At 41.5% G+C, this 19921-nt stretch overlaps 3 protein-coding genes across 4 annotated transcripts; 2 read left to right on the top strand and 1 right to left on the bottom strand.

Annotated features, from left to right (window-relative positions):
• The first annotated feature begins 810 nt into the window (after positions 1–810).
• pex19 (peroxisomal biogenesis factor 19) lies at positions 811–4605 on the top strand. 2 transcript variants are annotated; one of them, XM_027014614.2, is made up of 8 exons: positions 811–894; positions 1301–1386; positions 1550–1712; positions 1803–1888; positions 2097–2270; positions 2472–2630; positions 2819–2863; positions 3000–4605. In XM_027014614.2, exons 1-8 carry the CDS (start codon positions 834–836, stop codon positions 3084–3086), a joined length of 861 nt encoding a protein of 286 aa, XP_026870415.1. In that variant the 5' UTR covers positions 811–833; the 3' UTR covers positions 3087–4605. The 2 variants fall into 2 exon arrangements, with proteins under 2 accessions (XP_026870415.1, XP_026870423.1); XM_027014622.2 differs by lacking the exon at positions 2819–2863.
• Positions 4606–5099: 494 nt separating this feature from the next.
• Positions 5100–17138, top strand: copa (COPI coat complex subunit alpha). Its single transcript, XM_027013855.2, has 29 exons — positions 5100–5294; positions 5850–5963; positions 6044–6117; positions 6288–6368; positions 6458–6534; positions 6669–6778; positions 8443–8552; positions 8669–8768; positions 8922–9140; positions 9685–9835; positions 9986–10052; positions 10295–10370; positions 11117–11199; positions 11497–11722; positions 12446–12584; positions 12803–12965; positions 13149–13295; positions 13436–13625; positions 13734–13829; positions 14070–14158; positions 14270–14393; positions 14490–14579; positions 14741–14841; positions 14995–15144; positions 15285–15608; positions 15859–15969; positions 16221–16382; positions 16493–16687; positions 16790–17138. Exons 1-29 carry the CDS (start codon positions 5255–5257, stop codon positions 16847–16849), a joined length of 3669 nt encoding a protein of 1222 aa, XP_026869656.2. The 5' UTR covers positions 5100–5254; the 3' UTR covers positions 16850–17138.
• Positions 17139–17434: 296 nt separating this feature from the next.
• On the bottom strand, positions 17435–19261 carry apoda.1 (apolipoprotein Da, duplicate 1). Its single transcript, XM_027014973.2, has 4 exons — positions 18605–19261; positions 18395–18516; positions 18138–18223; positions 17435–17948 (listed from the first exon to the last, which is right to left on the bottom strand). Exons 1-4 carry the CDS (start codon positions 18716–18718, stop codon positions 17665–17667), a joined length of 606 nt encoding a protein of 201 aa, XP_026870774.2. The 5' UTR covers positions 18719–19261; the 3' UTR covers positions 17435–17664.
• Positions 19262–19921: the final 660 nt, after the last annotated feature.

The following is a 19921-nucleotide window of genomic DNA, read 5'->3' as shown; positions in this document are numbered from 1 at the left end:
CATTACATACAAATATTTCAGAAAACTGTCAGTACTTTAACTACCCTGCTTATTATAAAGTAAATCACGCATTTTACTACATTTATTATACTTTTACAACTGACCCAAAATGTTATTTTAAAATCCCTTTAATATTATTTTTACTCTGCAGCAATTTGGCGCTATATAGCACTTTTTAAAATACGCGCTGTTACAACGCAGCTTTACAGAAATCTTGTATAACCTGCAGACAATCCGGACCCAGACCCCTAATTATCAGTCCGAGGGGACATTGGGGGAAAGAAGCTGCAAGCAGAACTGACGATCAGAAGGGGAATCAATATCGGACAATAAACACATAGGCGAATGAATAAAGTTGCTTTTGATTTTAACATACAAACATTTAAAAACGGAAATCTCATAATAACTAACAAGAGGCGCAAACAACATTACCGTATCTGCTCGTTTTGTTGTGTTGTTTTTCCTTTTTTTTATTTGAGATAATACATCAAATTGCTCAGTAAAGTAATACAGGAGCTGGTTTAATTTCTTTTGTTCAGGCAGCATCTGCTGGACGAGTATATTTTTTATTCTACAACTATAAAATGTGTATTATTAAAGCATTGGGCTTTTTTTTGTTATAACTTTTAAACGTTCTGTTTCTTACATACACGCGTGCATTATATATGGGCCTGTTCATTATACATTCATTATGAAATTACCCAGCTAGTTTCATTGGTTAAGATAATTCAGCACATATTACACGTGGTGGGACACGCTGTCCTTGATACAGGATCAAATAATGTGACTTTACGTCATCGCCCTGCGACAATAGAGTGTCGTTGACATACAAGATGGCGTCGGAGTCAGAAAAAAAGGATGCACAAGATACAGAATTGGATGAATTATTGGACAGTAAGATGAAATGTAACAGTCGGTGATGACGAATCAAGCCAGCTTTTAGTATACTGAGCAAATAAAATAATTAGTTGTCACTAGCTAACGTTATGTCGTATTTAAATAGGCTGGTTAGCATGGCTAGTTAGTTGGCTAGCTATGTTGTTGGTCCAGTAAGATAACACTTTTTCAAATGAACAGTTGATTAGATTAGTCGTCCACAGCCGAAAGAGGACTTGGACGTGACTAGACATACAAATTTCTCCGTGAACTACCTTCCTCATACCCAAAATATCAACTATTGCTTTCTAGATCTTGTGCTCGTGTAGTTGTTCACAGGACACATTTTTGTCACATACAGAATTATACCTACACCTTTGCCAGGTGCCTTCTCTTTCCATCTCTCCCTCTGTCTACCAATCAGGTGCACTGGATGATTTTGAGAAGACAAATGTACCTCGTGTCTCCAGTAATGTGCAACCTAGTGCTGAAGCAAAGGGTGGGCAAAAGGTAAACAGCTTGTACCACATTTCCTCAGTTGGTTTGTGTTTTCCTCAAATCTTCAAATTATTTGCATTTTCCCATAGCACTTTTGATGTAAATAAGTTTAATGTAGTTTGTGTACTGGTGTTAGCTCTGACTGTGTGTTTGTTGTGTGTCCCTTTGTCCACAGTCATCTTTGATGGAAGATAATCAGTTTTTTGAGTCTCTCTTTGAAGGGGAGATGGCTAATCAGGCCCGTGAAGAATGGGAGAAAGCCATGGCTGAACTAGCTCAAGAAGAACCAGAGCTACTACAACAATTTCAAAAGCTCTCTGAGGCTGCAGGCAAAGTGGGTATGTCATATAGTAATGTGGGTCTTTGCAAATGCAAAAGTTGTTATACTTGTGTCTTCATAATTGTTTAACATTATTCCCTTAATTCAGGTACAGATGCAGCTTCTCAGCAAGAATTTGCTTCCTGTCTTAAAGAGACTCTTAGTGGATTAGCGAAAAACACTGATAACCTGCAGGTACTAAATCATAAGAAACTGATGAGTGTATGAAACAAAGCTGAAATCAACTATATAAATGTGCTTTCAGATGTTGTCCAAAACAAAAAATTAAGAGAAATGTGATTAATTTTCTCTTTTTATAGCACAGCATATCACTGTAACAACATTGATGAGTAAAACTGCTAAAGCTAAAACGAAAGCTACTTTTCCCCTGTCTGTGGCTAAGGCTGCTGGATTGGCTGGAGAGGATCTGGCCAAAACTTTAGAAGGGCTGGGATTGGATGAAAGTAGTGAAGGAGGTGGGGATGATGGCAATATTCTGCCCATCATGCAGTCCATTATGCAGAACCTTCTGTCAAAGGATGTCCTATACCCATCTCTGAAAGAAATCACAGAAAAGGTGAGCACAATGTGTGGTTATGGTGTTAATAATTTTTCAAAGGAACAATTTCCAACCCTAAAGCATGATTCTTTACTTGGCAGTTAACCCATCATATTTTGCTGTTCACACAAATTTATAATTGTATTAGCCATAGTTGAATAATTTCAGTGTTTGCTTATATAAAGTGTAGCTAACAGAATGTAACTTACTTGCATTTAGTATCCTGACTGGTTGAAAAACAACAGGCATTCCCTCCCCCCAGTGGACATCCATAGATATGAGCAGCAACACAGAATTATGGGAGAGATATGTAGCCAATTTGAAAGAGATGGAGATGGGCAAAGCAACTTTGAGAGCATTCTAGAACTTATGCAGAAGGTAAAATAATCCCTGTTTCCGTGCAAACAAAACTATAGTCCCTCATGGTTTAGTTTTATTTTAGAGTGATAGCACATTGACTTGGCTTACAGTGCTTTTAACTTGTTAAATTATTTGTATGCTTTGCAGCTGGTGTGCTAATCTTTAAACATTGCAACTAACATTCTGTCTCAATATTTGCCATTCAGTTACAAGACTTGGGCCAGCCACCAAAAGAACTAGCTGGAGAGGCAGTGAGTGCCTCTCTAATGAAAGCATTCTTTGAAACTTAATATGTATCCAACAAAGTAGCTGGCTTCTGTACTAAGGTTAAAGCTTATAGTCCAAGTCTCTTAGGATTGGACTAAATTACTTTTTTCTTATCCTCAGCCACCTGGTTTAAACTTTGACCTGGAGTCTCTGCATCTTCCTGGAACACAAGGAGCAGTGGGAGCTGAGCAATGCATAGTCATGTGATTTGACCAAGCTTGCTGTGTTTTCACAGTATGATGTTAAGAAAATGCTAGAGAGTGCTCTATTCTCTGTGCCCTTCCTGTGTACAGGTTGGAGCTTTGGAGTGTGTCTGAATCGTCCACACCTTTTAAAAGATCTTCTACTTTCACGTTTCATTTCTTTTAGTTGATGTGGAACAGCTTGTTAAATATTTTTAATGCAGGTTTGATATTTTTTTCCCCATGAGCTGATAGTTTGGCATTAGATTTCCACCTAATGCTTATCTTAACAGCTTAACAGCTAGATATTTGTGCCTGTATTGTCAAGTCATGCCATAAAATAATACCTTGAGAGGTGGGTGATCAAGCTTTAAAAGTATAATTAATTTACAATTAAGAATACCTGTAGATTTTCAAAGGGAGGATGATCGATCATTGGACAAATAAGATCTATTAATTTTATGCACTATGGTTATACTGATAATTCTATATATTTTTAATTAATTGTGTTTACTTGATGGGTGCATATTAAAACCTTGTCCAGTTGTGTGTGGTTTCACAAAACTAATTGGTGACTAAAACTGACTTCAAATTATTTTCCTAATAGTAAAATTAGTTAAGAGTGCCTTTTATGATGTGAGCCTGTCTTAGAGCCAATTAATGCAGGCTTGTGTTTTTTGCAGTCAGGTAACAAAGTATATGATGGATAAATATTATTCCTCTTAAACTGGGTAAGGTTGGCCACTTTATTTCTTGTCTTATCAAACTGTACAAATGGAGGGTTAGGGAAGTGGTAACATTTGGGATAAATGAAAGCCATGTATATCTGTAGACACCCCACGTAGATAAAACACCTATACCATAACGTCAGCTGGTCCTCAAAATGCATCAGTTAAAGTGTCTTATTTCACAGGTAGTGGTGTTCAGCATTCTGTTCTCTATTAGCATTTTAAAACATAATTATTCGTGAATATAGCCCAGAGAAGGGGTGGGAGTGAAAAAGACTATTTTGAAATGTGGGTGGCTTTATAATTTTATACATCTATATGTATACAGCTGTTGGAGCTATTTATGTAAGCTGGAACAGTGGATAAGTGATCATCGCATGTGTGATGGTGAAAGGACAAAAGGTGCGAAAATGGATTGCAGTAAGAGAAGTGGGCACTTGGGGGGTTTGGACACCTGTACATGTAAAAACACTTGAATTCAGCTAAAAAGCTCACCCACAGTGAACATATGTGGAAAATAAAATCTGAAAGAGAAAAGGGATTTATGTACTGTGTTGCTGTCTTCTGTTTAGATTCCTCATCACAGGCAAAAGTTGTCTTTCATGTGCATATTACAAGAATATTTTACTTAAAATCAGGAGGAGAGAGTGAATTGCATTGTTGGTAGCTCTTACTTAGCTATAGGAAGCTTGTAAAAGTATACTGGGAAAAGAGAAATGCATTTTTTTTTCTTGTTTACAGTCATACGTTACTAGGTTGATATTTGTCTGTACTTGCTAAAACTAAATATATGAATACAATGAAGTCAGACCTTTATTCCCATGACCATATTTTCCCCTCACTGAATCTTTCCTATTCATAGACATCCCAGGCACAGCCCTATTGAGGGTATGTGGACCTGAGAGCCCTGGAAATATACATATATAAGGTTGCAATATTTTATAAAAAGACATGAAAGGCATATTTTGAGTTATCAGGTCTGATTTATATAATGTTTATTTTGACTTGGTAATTGTCTATTCTCTATTTTACAGAGATTTCTATTTGTATAAAACATTTCATTTAAATTACTATTGTATGTGCTTTTAAAAGATGTAGGGTCCCACAAGATTATTAAAAGTTTATTAATACGGCTTTTTTTTAATTGACACCGTTTATTAACACCTCTAACAAAATCCTTTTAAGGAGGTTGTATTTGCATTTGTTGTTAGTATTGTCAATCCCGCTCTCTATGTATGTAAACACTATGATTTGGGTTTCTGTGACGTGGACGTTTCACTGTAGGCATTTTGAAGCGTCAAGCTTTATTCCTTCATTAAAGGAAGTAGTTCGGTTGCTTTTGGTATACGTGTCAGGTCGGGAAGTAGAGAACTGTCGTTAAATTTTCATTGAGGGGTAACATTTTGAAGTAAGAATTACCCTATACTGGAATATACACATAGTAGGTGTATTTATTGAAGTGGAGATGTTAACTAAATTTGAGACAAAGTCTGCTCGGGTGAAAGGTAAGTTATTCAAGGCAAGTTAGCTTGCTAGCTAACTGGTAACTTGCTATCCAGGTTATTAGCTGTAGGTTTCAAGCTAGCTAGCTAGATAGCTCTGTAAAAGTAGATGTATATTTGACTTGAACATTCATGAACACATTCAGTCTTTCTCATAGGATTTCATTGCACTATTGTCAAACGTCCAGTCACGGCCGTTTGCAATGACATTTAGGCCTGTCTGGTGCGAGTTAGCTAGGTTAGCTAGCTAGCCAAAAGTTTGCATATATTTATTGGCAACATAAAGATAGTTATGGGATAGTTAAGCTCTCCCTGTTATGTTAATTTCGTTATAGTAAGTACTTGCTAACATTTTAAGATAACATAATTAAAAACATCTGTAACTTGAAAACTGACGCTAGCAATTTTTCTTCTGAGTGTGTGACGGTAACGTTGCTTGGCTCGTTAATTGTAGTGTTGGACGCCGTGGCATTACTTTAAAGCTGTCATTTAATGTACTCTACATATCTGACGGTCATTTTTAAACTGACCAGTATTGACACAATTCCGCCATTACAGGGCTTAGTTTTCACCCAAAGCGGCCGTGGATTTTAGCCAGTCTGCACAATGGAATCATCCAGCTCTGGGACTACCGTATGTGCACCCTGATCGACAAATTTGACGAACATGATGGTATGACAAACCCACTAAAATGTTTCTCAGTGTTTTGTATTGTATTTTACGAGCTTATATGTGTATACTCTTTTGGCCAGGCCCAGTTCGAGGAATTGATTTTCACAAACAGCAGCCTCTGTTTGTATCAGGAGGTGATGACTACAAAATCAAGGTTTGAGATCTGCTTATTCAAGATCGATTAAAAGCTTGTGTTGTGGTTGTCTGGCCACTTGAGAGGAGATGCTATGACGGCAACCATCGTGAACAGCAGCACGTTCTTGAGCGCTTCACGTGGCGGTTCATTCTTGACTGTTTTTTTTTTTTTTGGTACCTGTCGGTCAGGTGTGGAATTACAAGCTTCGCCGGTGTCTCTTCACTCTGCTTGGGCACTTGGACTACATTCGCACTACCTTCTTCCATCATGTGAGTCATTTTATGCTGCCTGTTAGACAATCAGAAGAGCTTTGTGTGGGCTACACCCTGTGACTCCATGTTGTCTGTTTCCTTTACAGGAGTACCCGTGGATCTTGAGTGCCTCAGATGACCAGACCATTCGCATTTGGAACTGGCAGTCCAGGACTTGTGTTTGGTGTGTATCTCGCTATATCTGAGAGTTTGCATATGAAGTTTGAATGTGCTTGTGTTGTATGACCTTTATATTTTGTAGCAGTGTTCACTTTTCCCTGCCATTAAATATGTCTATTTTTTCTCTTTTTCTCTTAGTGTTCTTACGGGACATAATCACTATGTCATGTGTGCTCAGTTTCACCCTTCTGAGGACCTGGTGGTTTCAGCCAGTCTCGACCAGACTGTGCGCGTGTGGGATATCTCTGGTGAGGAGGCCTGGGACAGGACTGAGGGTGTGGGGGGATGGCCAGGGAAGTGGGGTTGGAATGAGAGGAGGAGCTTGCTAACATTAACATTTCTCTCTGATTTGAGGGATTGTTCTCCTCTCCTCCCTGTGTGTGTGTGTGTGTGTGTGTGTGTGTGTAACAACTCTGTGGGCTCTACACAATATCACCTCTCACACTTGGGTGTTTGTCCGGTGGAATAATTTTCACCTACCTGCAACAATTTTGCTGAATTTATGCATAGGTTTTCAGAGTTCTGCTATTATCCAGGATTGTGAGAGGTGGTTTTGTCTTCTTTCTGCATGTTGTGAATCTTTAATGTTCATCGAATCTTCTCTTTTTATTGCTGAACAGTTTGCATTACATTGAAGTAATCTCTTAACTTGCTGCTTTCCATATGTGAATCCCCCCGCATGCAAGCTGTACAGGAGGACATCTCCCAACTTTCACCCTTCTTTCTGGTTTCTTTGCTTTTTTGGCACACTGAAGAATAACAATTCAACAATACTTAAAAACATGGCATGAGCACTAAGTGTGTGCTATAATATTTTTTTAACAATAAAACTAAGAGGGCATTCTTCTTACCTTGTATGCTAATCTGCATGTTTTTGACGTTTTGGATTATAGCTTTAACATAGATAGTAACACCAGCTAGCCTGAAAAAAATATTGCTGTATACTTCTAACTGGATTGGATTACCACAGATTAGTTATATGCCATTTTACAGAAATGTACTGACAAATGCATGACTCAAACCATGCATCTAGATGCACCTTGTAATAAACGCATGCCCTAATTTTTGCAATTTAGACATTGTATCCCATCAGAGCACTTTTTGCCCTCCACCACCCCATCAACCCACCAGGCAAATTCATCCCCTCTTTCTTCAGCTTGTTCTCATGCCCCTGCAGAAACATCCCCACCCGCACATTGGGTTCCTAGTGCAGCTTCTGCGTCCAGTTTTTGTTGGGCTTTTAATCATGCAGCAGCCATTTTGGGGGTTCTAAGATCAGCCGTAGTACATCCTGCCCTGCTTTTCTCTCTGTCTCCTCTCTGTTCTGGGTTGCAATGCAACGAGAAGCTGCGAGTAAAACTGCTCATGTTTGGATTGCTTTCTGGGACTTATCACCATAAACTGGGAGTCCTTTCACATTAGCAGTGTTACTCAGATTCCTGAGGTTGTTGGGACAATGCTCTGTCATTTGATTATTTTCTGCTGTCTACCCAGTAGTGAGTGGTTTTTTATGCCTTTTTAGAGTGTCAAACTACAAAGCATGTTTGTCAAGATATCAGACTACTTATGATGTCAGACACTAGCTGAGATTGAGATGAGTGTGTAAAGATGTCTTGTGCTCCTTAGTACCTGTGTATGTTTATCAGCCCAACAAATATAGCTTGTGTGTGTGTGTGTTAAAAAACAAAACAAAAAACACACATGGAAGCAAATTCATTTTTTTTAAATAGTTGATACTTTATTCATTTATTTATTTATAAAATGAATTTGTGTATGTATAATGAGAATATGAGAAAATTATACTTTTATATGAGTGTATAGTCTTTATTATTTCCCTCTCCCTTTGTGGGTATTCCTGTGTATCATGTAAATGGCTCTACCATATGCGTTGGATTGTAAATGTTTGTTACAGGCCTGAGGAAGAAGAACCTTTCTCCAGGTGCTGTTGAAACTGAAGTGCGTGGCATCACTGGAGTAGACTTGTTCGGGGCATCCGATGCTGTGGTCAAACACGTCCTGGAGGTCTGATGAGCTCTCTAAACATTACAGAAGCTCTCATTCGAGCCTGTTTAATGCTGCTGTAATGGATGATTTGAACGAACGTTTGAAATAAATGAAGATTTGACCTCTACCCTCAGGGTCACGATCGAGGTGTTAACTGGGCAGCTTTCCATCCCAGCATGCCCCTTATTGTGTCAGGAGCAGACGACCGTCAGGTGAAGATCTGGAGGATGAACGGTGAGTGTATGCTTCCAACACTGAGCATAGCTGTTTCCTGCTGCCTACATACCAGTGTGGCAATAGGAACTCACCTCTGGACTTCAGTGCTGTGTTGTTACTATTGTACTAAAATGGCCTACTGTAATCCCCTGCTCTCTGCTGATTCTGCAGAGTCTAAGGCTTGGGAGTTGGACACCTGTAGGGGACACTATAACAACGTGTCCTGTGCAGTGTTCCACCCTCGCCAGGAGCTCATTCTGTCCAACTCGGAAGACAAGAGTATCCGTGTGTGGGATATGTCCAAGAGGACAGGTGTCCAAACCTTCCGTCGGGACCACGACCGCTTCTGGGTGCTTGGAGCTCACCCCAATCTCAATCTCTTTGCTGCTGGTGGGTGTAATTTTAGGCTATATTTTAGTGGATATGGCAAAAGTGCGGCAATGAGGCATAAGACCATAGTGCTGGCAGAAATCTTGTTTGCCGTTTTCATGACCCACACAGATTCACTTCCTGGGAAATGTATTTTTAGTGTATTTTAGAGGTGTTTCTTGTCAATATCCTACTGTGAGAAATTGGACACATCTTTACGTGCTTGCTTGAAGTGAGGAAAATATCTTATGCAGCCTCACAAATGTGTTGCGTTTGTGCTAAGAGCAGGTTCATGGAGGCATTAGCACAGGCTCCGTTTTAAGCCTAAATAGGTTCAAACCATTGCACTGGTGGCTTTTACATGTTACAACCCCTGTTCCACCACTGCACCCACCTTGTCACAGATGCATTTATTTTTGTAAAGTAAATGATCAAATGTTGATATACTCTTGTATCCTTCAAAATGTGTCTGTGTTATATATGGATTAGGTTTTCTGTCTCTTGATTTGAATTAGTGCTAGCCAGTTTGTGCTGAGTGCGCATCTTGTGTGCGTGCATGTGTCAGGTCATGACAGTGGGATGCTGGTGTTTAAACTGGAGCGGGAGCGCCCTGCCTATGCGGTTTATGGAAACATGCTGTACTATGTGAAGGATCGTTTCCTGCGCCAGCTGGACTTCAACAGCAGCAAAGACACTGCCGTCATGCAGCTCCGCAGGTGGCCCCCCCACCCCCTCAAAGATCTATTTCTACATTTTACCCAACTCATCTTGTCTACTGTACATCTATCTATTTAAATTGCTCTGCTTTAATGCTGTCTTTTCTTAAGGTCGTCCTACCAAATGATCTGTTTCTCTCCATCCTCTAGTGGTTCCAAGTTTCCTGTATTCAGCATGTCGTACAACCCTGCAGAGAACGCTGTCCTCTTGTGCACTGTATGTCCCAAAGTCTCTCTCTCTCTCACACACACACACACAGCTTACCTCTAGTGAACCTACACATTCTCAGCACTTTCCTGTGGTATGCAAGTCTGACACACACACACACACAATATTATATAGCACTTTTTACAACAGATGTCACAAAGCAGCTTTACACTAGACCAATGCATGAAGATTAGCCTCATCTCAAAGCGACTAAACCTCAATGTGTCTGTGTGATTGTCTTGTCTCCCCAGAGAGCTACTAACCTGGAGAACAGCACATATGACCTCTACTCCATCCCTCGTGAGAGTGACTCCCAGAATCCTGATGGTGAGCACCTACTGGATATTATTTTCTTCTACTGCATGTTTGCAGAGATGACAATCATGTTTAAAGCTGCAGTCAGTAACATTGACAAGAGAGTGGACTTGGCTTGAAAATTTGAATGAGATCTACTACCAGGCCCCTCCCCTTCCCTCTCTGCTGTGTGTAGCCCTGCCTCCAGAGCCCCTCCCCACAAGAGGCTGCTGTACATGTTGTGAAATGTCAACAATGCTAACAAACATGCAGAAGAAAATATTTTATACATAAGAAGTAATCTACAGCAATAACTATTCGGTAGAAGAACTAGCACACACTTATTACAGAACTTGGCTGTTTGGTTCATGAAGAAACTGTCATGAACAGTGCTAAATAAGGAGTAAATCACTTATGCAAACATTTTAGCTTTGAGAGCACAGGCACACACAAATAATAGAGGACCGATGCGACTGCCTACAACTTACAGCAACTCCCAAATAAAACAATGCTAACTTTGGCATTGGAACGAGCTACTGTTTGCTCGACTGCAACATCATAGTAGAATCAGATGCACTATGGAGTGTCACTGTAGCCATTACTATCTTAGCTTTGTGATTTAAATTCTTTTAAAAAAACATCAAAAAAGCAGTTATTGACCTCTGTTGGACACTTCTGGCTCTGATTGGTTGTTATTAGGCTCATGTATATAAAATCTTCTGCTGCTTTAATGTTGAGTATACAGAGTAATGCAGATCTTTATTGTATTGTGTCTGTAGCACCAGAGGGAAAACGCTCTTCAGGTCTGACGGCAGTCTGGGTGGCCAGGAATCGCTTTGCTGTGTTAGACCGGATGCACTCTGTAAGATTATTGTACATTGTTACTCCTGTTCATGATACTTTTAGAATTCCACATTTTGGAGCTGAAATCATTGTCATAAATTTCTTAAAGTGAGCTCTTACAAGTCTTCATGATGCTTTGGAAATGTAGTTGGTAGCAAGTTATGTCTCTTAGGATAATTTTGTAATGTCCCTTTTGAAACAGTCATCTTTAAACACTTTTCTCACATCAGATAACTTGGAAAGTTGTCTTAGGAACTCTGTTGGTTATTAATTGTGCTGACAGCTATTTGATAATCAGTGTGTGTTCTCTCTGCAGCTGCTAATAAAGAACTTGAAGAATGAGATTGTGAAAAAAGTCCAGGTTCCAAGCTGTGAGGAAATTTTCTATGCTGGCACGGGCTCTCTGCTGCTCCGAGACGCTGACGGTGTCACCCTGTTTGATGTTCAGCAGAAGCGTTCTCTTGCCACTGTTAAAATTGCCAAGGTCAAATATGTTGTGTGGAGCGCAGACACAAGCCATGTTGCCCTGCTGGCCAAACACGGTATTGCAGCCAGTTCCTCAACATCTTTAAAGTTGAACTCCAGTGAAAGATTTTGTCTATAAGGTGTAATTACATTTAGGTACACTAAACACTAATAAATAAACACTAACACATTGCTTAAGGGTATAAATACTGAAATTCATCAAGTTTAGGTTTTTTTTTTTGGCCGTGTCAGCATTTGAGTGGAATTTTCCTGCATTTGTGTCATGCTGTACAGCAGCAGATAACATTAGTGCCTATTGGCTAACTAATAGCTAACGACACTTGCTAAGGTAAGCATGTGCCATTTTGTTAAATGCATGTCATGCCTGCTCGTGCCATGGCATTGTATGGCCTTGGTTAATTTTTGTTGCACTAAGATCTCTTCTGTTCCTTTTCAGTTGAGAATCGAGTGGAGAGAAATCTCCCACCCTGCCATTATGAGCAGCAGTAGGTTAGCTGTTTTCCAGGACTTGTAGGATTCCACTCCCTTTGTCATAGTGTTATGCTGTACTGTACAAACACTGCTCCCGCATGCCTTTTGAAAACTTCATTGATGTTACGTCAATACAGTATTTGTCACTGGAGTTCAACTTTAAGTATTATTTTATAACATTGTGATTATGTTGAAATAATTTGACCTTAAGGATAATAGCAGATATAACAGTAATGGTAATAAATGTTGTAATAATATAGGAAGAGTATTTGAGGTTGTTGTTAACCAGATGCCGGTCTCCCCCCAAGCCATCATGATCTGCAACCGGAAACTCGAGAGCCTGTGCAACATCCATGAGAACATCCGCGTGAAGAGTGGCGCATGGGACGAGAGTGGAGTGTTCATCTACACAACCTCTAACCACATCAAATATGCCCTCACCTCTGGGTACTGCATCCAATTCTGTCTTCACCCACAGCTCTGTAGACTAGTCTCCCCTGCAGACTCCTTCACCCTAGACTACAGATGGCTGCAGTAAGCTGTAACCAGAGCATTTACTCAATGCTTAGTTATGTGCCACGGACCCCTTCTCTCTGGTAATGACAAATTAATTATGCCAGTCCATTGTGACTCTGACACTCTCTCTTTTCAAACCCCCTGTTCAGTGATCATGGCATAATCCGCACTCTGGACCTGCCCATCTATGTAACACGTGTGAGAGGGAATAGCGTCTACTGCCTGGACCGTGAATGCAGGCCCCGAGTGCTCAATATCGACCCCACTGAGTACCGCTTTAAACTTGCCCTCGTTAACCGCAAGTACGATGAGGTAGGGACGCCGACCTCTCTTCCACTGTAACTTCTTCCAGTGTCACTACTGACTGGGTAGTTAATCCCAAATCTAGGCTGCCATGTCATATTTTGTACAAATTTATTTGTAAAGTTGAGCTGTTTTTAAAACATGCCACACTTCTCTCTTAGTGCACCACCTCTGTTGTATGTACATACTTAGGTGCTGCACATGGTGCGCAATGCTAAGCTGGTGGGCCAGTCTATCATAGCTTATCTGCAGAAGAAGGGCTACCCAGAGGTGGCGCTGCACTTCGTAAAAGACGAGAAGACCCGCTTTAGCCTGGCTCTTGAGTGCGGCAACATTGAGGTGACCATTGACATCTTGTAGAAACTGTTGGTTCTAAATTGTTTCATAAATTGTCTGCTCAAACACTGTGTTTTAGCCCAAAACTTGCAGGACCTTTCTGTGAGGTGTGGGCTGGGTTTATATTTCCCTGCCTCCTGCAGGTGGCACTGGAGGCTGCAAAGGCCCTAGATGAGCGGGGATGCTGGGAGCGTCTAGGTGAGGCTGCACTGTTGCAGGGTCATCACCAGGTGGTGGAGATGTGCTACCAAAGAACCAAGAACTTCGACAAACTTACCTTCCTTTATCTAATCACGGGCAACCTGGCCAAGCTGAGGAAGATGATGAAGATTGGTATGTAGAACAGAAAGCATGCGGGGATTCAGAACACTGGAAGGGGACTTTAGCTATTCAGGACTATGGGATGTGTGTGTGCTGACTTTGCTGTGCTGCGTCCTATAGCGGAGATCAGGAAGGATATGAGTGGGCACTATCAGGGTGCTCTGTACTTGGGGGATGTGAATGAGAGAGTGCGTATCTTGAAGAACTGTGGACAGAGTAAGTAAGCAGCTATTTATATATTTTAGAACAGCTACACACACACACACACACACACACACACACACACACACCCTAATAGATCTATACACACAACTATGTGTTCCATAATACTGTTGCACAAATACCAAAGAGCAACTACATTCATTCACATACACATCCCCTAAGGGCACTACAAACACTGCAGCACCCTGGTAATCCAGTGCCTATAGTAACTGTTTAACCATTTTGTGTGCCCAGAATCTCTGGCTTATCTGACGGCAGCAACCCATGGCCTGGACGAGGAGGCTGAGGCTCTGAAGGAGACCTTTGACCTTGAGAAAGAGATGGTAAGATATTTCTACCAATGCTCTTCTACCCTATGCTTGCGCGCACACACAGCAGCACAGGCAATTCCATGGATATGTGCAGTGATGCCAGTGCTGGCTTCCTGTGTGTAGATCCCAGAGGTGGATCCCAATGCACAGCTACTGCAGCCTCCTCCTCCCATCAACCCACTGGACACCAACTGGCCGCTGCTCACTGTCTCCAAGGGCTTCTTCGAGGGGGCCATCACTCCCAAGGGTCAGTGACTGCACAGGGGTCTAAGGTCACTTGAAGTTGCTTGTGTGTCTATGTGCATTCCTCAGAGAGGGTGTGTGTGTGTGTGTGTGTATATAGGAAGGGCAGGTCAGATGGCAGCTGATCTGGACATGGATGCCCCTGGAGGAGAGGGCTGGGGAGAGGATGCAGAGCTCCACCTGGATGAGGGTCAGTCTCTCCAACCTCAGTGTCTTCACCTGTTGTTGTTGTTGTTGTTGTTGTTGTGTGTTTGTCTATCTCTGTCTGTTTCCCTTACCCTTTGGCACACAGTGCATGGAGAAATGTTTTGTCATTTTGTCATTATTTGTGTTTTTCTTGTCCTTGAGCAGATGGCTTTATGGATGCTCCAGAGTCCCTGGGTGATGAAGGAGGGAAGGAGGAGGGTGGAGGCTGGGAGGTGGAGGAGGATCTGGATCTGCCTCCAGAACTGGTCATTGTTCCCACTACCCTCTGTCTTTTGGACCGTTCATATTAGACCCCTAAAAAGCCCCCAGAGGAAAAAGTGTACTGTTTATTCTATATATATAAATATATATATATATATATATATCTGCTGAAACAATACTGTTTTGTGTACCAATAGGATGTGCCTACTGGTGCAGGAGGAGGGTCTGAGGGGGAAGGGTTCTTTGTCCCACCCACTAAGGGAATTGGCCCCACTCAGATGTGGTGTAATAATTCCCAGCTGGCCGTGGATCACATCCTGGCTGGCTCCTTTGAGACTGCCATGAGGGTAAAGTACACACCATAAACATTCCCCTTCCATCTGCTGTTCTACACACCTTTTTTCCATTCTTTGCTTTTGTTTTGTTTTTCTTGTTAGTCTCACACATCATCTGACACGTTTCAACCCCCCCCCCCCCCCCCTTACAGTTGCTGCATGACCAAGTCGGTGTGGTGCAGTTTGGACCCTATAAGCAGCTCTTCATGCAGACACTGACCCGGGGCCGGACCTGTTACCTGGGTTTGCCCTCGCTGCCCTGCCTACAGGGTTACCCACAGAGGAACTGGAAGGACTGTGGACCAAAGGCAGGCCTGCCTGCGGTGGGCCTGCGGCTAGCTGACATCATCTCCCGGCTGCAGCACTGCTACCAGCTCACCACAGCTGGGCGGTTTGACGAGGCAGTGGAGCGCTTTCGGGCCATCCTGCTCTCTGTGCCTCTACTTGTAGTTGACAACAAACAGGAGATTGCAGAGGTATGTGATCTCGCATGCTTTGCCAGTGGAGAAGGCAAATGTAAAAACCAAGCTGATAATACAGAACTAATCAAAGAACATGCTGAGGACCTGCTCTTACCCTCTATTCATATGTTTGACAAGATGGATGGAAAGCCCTATATAAGCCTGTTGTGCATGCACATTTGTTTTGTTAAAGAGTGTTGTGTATTTGTTTAGCTTATGCATGTGTGCCTTGGTTGGTTGACGTATTCCTTCTGACGTTTCTCAGGCTCAGCAGTTGATTACCATCTGTAGAGAGTACATTGTGGGTCTCACCATGGAAACAGAAAGGAAGAAACTGCCCAAAGATACACTGGAGCAGCAGAAGAGGCTGTGTGAGGTACACATCATTCGGGATATACCTGTGTGTTTCAGTGCAGTCTTACAGTGTGGGTGGGTATTGGGAGATCATGTCTTTGTGCATGTGGTTCTCTGTATTTGCCTGTCAGTGCTGAAGAAATGTGTGTAAGAATGTAGTGACCTGTTATTTCTTAACTACTTAGAAAAAAGTGTTTTGTATAGGTTCCACTAAGTACTTTACCCACAGTAGCTTTGAATGTCATGTAACATCCTTGTGGGTGTGTGTGATAGATGGCAGCGTACTTCACTCACTGCAACCTACAGCCTGTCCACATGGTGCTGGTCTTGCGTACTGCGCTCAATCTCTTCTTCAAACTCCGCAACTTCAAAACAGCCGCTGGCTTTGCCCGCCGCCTTCTCGAACTTGGCCCCAAACCTGATGTGGCACAGCAGGTAAGTGGTGGTGGGCCTTGGGTGCGCGTGTGTGTCTGTGTTGGCTCCTTTCTGGAAGGTGTGCTCTTACCATGGATACTCTTTGACACCCATATTCTTCTCGGTTACAGACACGAAAGATTCTTGCAGCATGTGAGAAAACCCTCACAGATGCACACCAACTGAACTATGATCCCCATAATCCCTTTGACCTGTGTGCTGCTTCTTTCGTTCCGCTGTACCGCGGTCGGCCAGTGGAGAAGTGCCCTCTGTCAGGTGCCTGCTACTGTCCGACCTACAAAGGCCAGGTCTGCAGAGTCACACAGGTCAGTGCCACCAGGACAGTATTGCCTAGACTTGACATTCAGCTATAAATTAGAATTTGTTGCTTATCTGCGGGAGCTGATGCAAAATCTATTGTCTCCTAGGTAACAGAGATTGGTAAGGATGTGATTGGGCTGCGCATTAGCCCCCTGCAGTTCCGCTGAAAAAGTTGAGAATCTGATTTCAGATAAAACTCTTCCCGTCCCCTGCATGCCCTCAGACACACTTTCCCACTGTCACCTGCAGACACTTTTTTTCTAGCTGTTGTGCATTTGTGACTTTATTTTCCAGTGAACCCCAGTGAATTGTAGTTTCTAGCTCAAGTCCTCCATCAGCTCTTCTCATAATAAGCTCTCCATTAGAGTAAACTCAGTAGAGTAAACTGTTGCTTTTCCCACCTATAAAACACATTCTCTGCATGTTTAACTTCTGAAATAAAAATCATAAATGATGTATGCTGGTTCAATTATTTATCTCTACTAATTTGGTTCACTTATTCTCTACTTAATTTGTAGATGCAGAAATTGGGACTAGGAACTTTGTTCTGCTTTGTATAGGTAACATTTAACCTGCTTTAGATGGAGAGCCCCAAGTTGCAATTTTCATTAAGGCCACACAGGGGCACTTCGATTTAAAAAAAAAAAAAAAAAAAAAAAAAGGCTACAAAGCCAAGTTCTAGCTAAGGCTGTTTTGTGAAAATATCCAGAAGAATATGGAAGTCAAATCATGATGCATTGTGATACAAAGATCATTTTTAATGTTTAGTGCATATTCATTATGATTCAGTGCTGCAAAGCCAAAAATGGCTGGCTTTTGTAATTGTACTGCAGTAATTTCAGAGTGATCACTTTAACAGGTAAACCTAGATAATGAACACATGCTGTACTTCTCAGCTGTCCTTTAGCATTGCTGGTTCTTCTAGCAGGCTTTGTTGCGGTGTTTTCAGATTGGAATCGTTCGTTGTACTAGACCAAACGCTTCACAGGAACATCGTGGTGGCCTTGGGCTTAATGGCCTTTGGGTTAATGTCCATGTCTTTGTCACAACCCTGCTGACTGCTGAGGACCATGTGGCTGACGTCAATGTTGTTACTGGTAAAAACCTCTCTTGCTTGGGTGATGGCAGACGCAGGCAGAGAGCGGGTACGGCTCAGAATCCAGGCAAAGTCGACATGAAACAGCCGCAGGACATCAATACATGAATACACGAGAGCAGAATTCACATAGTCTGTGGACAGGATCCAGTATGTTGCGTATGGGAGAACTGCAAGTAACAAGTAGATGTAAAGTGTTGACAACCACATCTGCAGGTTGGACCATCTATAGATCCACTGTTACATGCAGGGTATTGGGATTGCTATCGCTAGTGCTTCAAACTAGTCGCAATTAAAGTAATGAAATTACATGTCAGCAAGACACTTCTGTCTAAAGTTCAGAATGTGACATTTCTCACCGTGTGAAAAGATGATGCCAAGTTTAGCTGGATTCTTTGGCTCTTCAGCAATAACAGTCCCTCCAATTTTCCTTAGTTCACCTTTTCTGAATCAATGAAAAGTAAAATGGAAACTGGTTAACAGTAATACATTTTATGCAAATGCTATTAAAGGTTGGCAATCTTCATTAATATTTAAGACATTGTCCAGTGTAATTCAGCAGCATTATTGAACATTTTATCAACATTTTGCTAGTTAGAATAACAGGAGCACTCACAGAATTTCAGAGCTCACCACCTGAGCTGTTCCATCAACCTTTAAGGTAAAGTTGCTCTCAATACATCTTCCTTTCTCAAACCGGGCAGGTAATTTGGCAATCTCAAACCACCTCCCCATGAACTGCACAAATGTGTGTATATATACAACAGTACAATGTTGGATAGTTATGACATTAAAATAAGTGTGGTAGCTGAAGTAAAAATGCTACCTGTTTCAGGTTGAATGCTGGCTGAGTGGCAGGTTCAGTACATGGCCCCCAGTGAGGTACCTGGGCTTTCACTAGTGCCAAGAGAAGGGGTAACATAACCACAAAACATGCCATTGTCTTCAGACCTGAAATGTTTAGGTAATGAAGTCAACTATAAGTCATACAAGACATACATCAATTGAAGAGTATTTCAGCACATTAGGAACAGTTATGTCATTATAAATTGAAAAGCAATATTGTAATATATTGGGGGAAAAAAAAATAATTCAAAAAGTGGAAAATTGATGCTTACCTCTTGGCTACGTGTAGTATATGATGCTGGGCTGAATAGTGCAGACTATTTAGTCACTCCCTTTCCACAGTCATGTTACCCAACATAAGCATATCATGAATGAGTGGCTTTCTGCAGTTTATTCCTGACTGCATGTGAAAAATTAGACAAATTAAAGTCATGAGTGTACATTCTAGAACAATTAGCATAAAGTGACTGAACTCGTTTATACTCAGTTTTTTGTGTTTTTAAGTATAATTTAAATACTTCATAAAGATATCAGCCATTAAACAAATGCAAAGCACTATATAATAAATTATTTCTATTACTGTAGCTGTCGATTGAGATTGATAGCAGTCAGTCCAAGCTTTACATTTACTTGTTACTTGCAGTTCTCCCATACGAAACATATTGGATCCTGTCCACAGACTATGTGAATTGTGCTCTAGTATATTCATGTAGTGATGCACTCTGCATGCTTTCTCCTGTCCTGTTTGTAACAGCTGACATGTATCTCTAATACAGTGTTTCTCAGTCCCCTTCTTGAACCTATATCACTGCACATTAAAGTGTGCTTGGCTGTGGGTCCCTTGGAGGAGGATTGAGGAACTGCTTCCATGTAAGACTAAAATCCAATATATAGCAGACCTGAAGTGGACACTACAACTCTTGTGATCAGAGCTCGTTTGGTTTCTTCAACAAGTATGACGCAAGCAAGAAACTCTTTCCATGTGTGAGGTGGGCAATTTAGTTGACATGACTGGAAGTAACTTAGCATTTGCAAGGAGAAACAATACATGACCAGAGTGACGTCAGGCGGAGCATTGATCAGCAATACCAAGACAGAGAAGGGCCCAAGACTGGTGCCTGGTCTAAGGTACTGCAGCGCTACCCAGGTTCTTTTATTTTGTTTTATTTTGTTTTCTTTTGCTCCATATGGAGTGAAGTTTTTTGGTGCAGTTTTTGTTTCAGGCCACACCATTCCCAAGATGCAAGACCTGCAATGGGGGTGAAGACTAAAAACAGGTTGATTGCTGGCATTTTAT

Source organism: Electrophorus electricus, chromosome 19, assembly GCF_013358815.1.
Source record: "Electrophorus electricus isolate fEleEle1 chromosome 19, fEleEle1.pri, whole genome shotgun sequence".
Classification (NCBI taxonomy): Eukaryota; Metazoa; Chordata; class Actinopteri; order Gymnotiformes; family Gymnotidae; genus Electrophorus; species Electrophorus electricus.
This window is presented reverse-complemented; position numbering and strand designations above follow the sequence as displayed.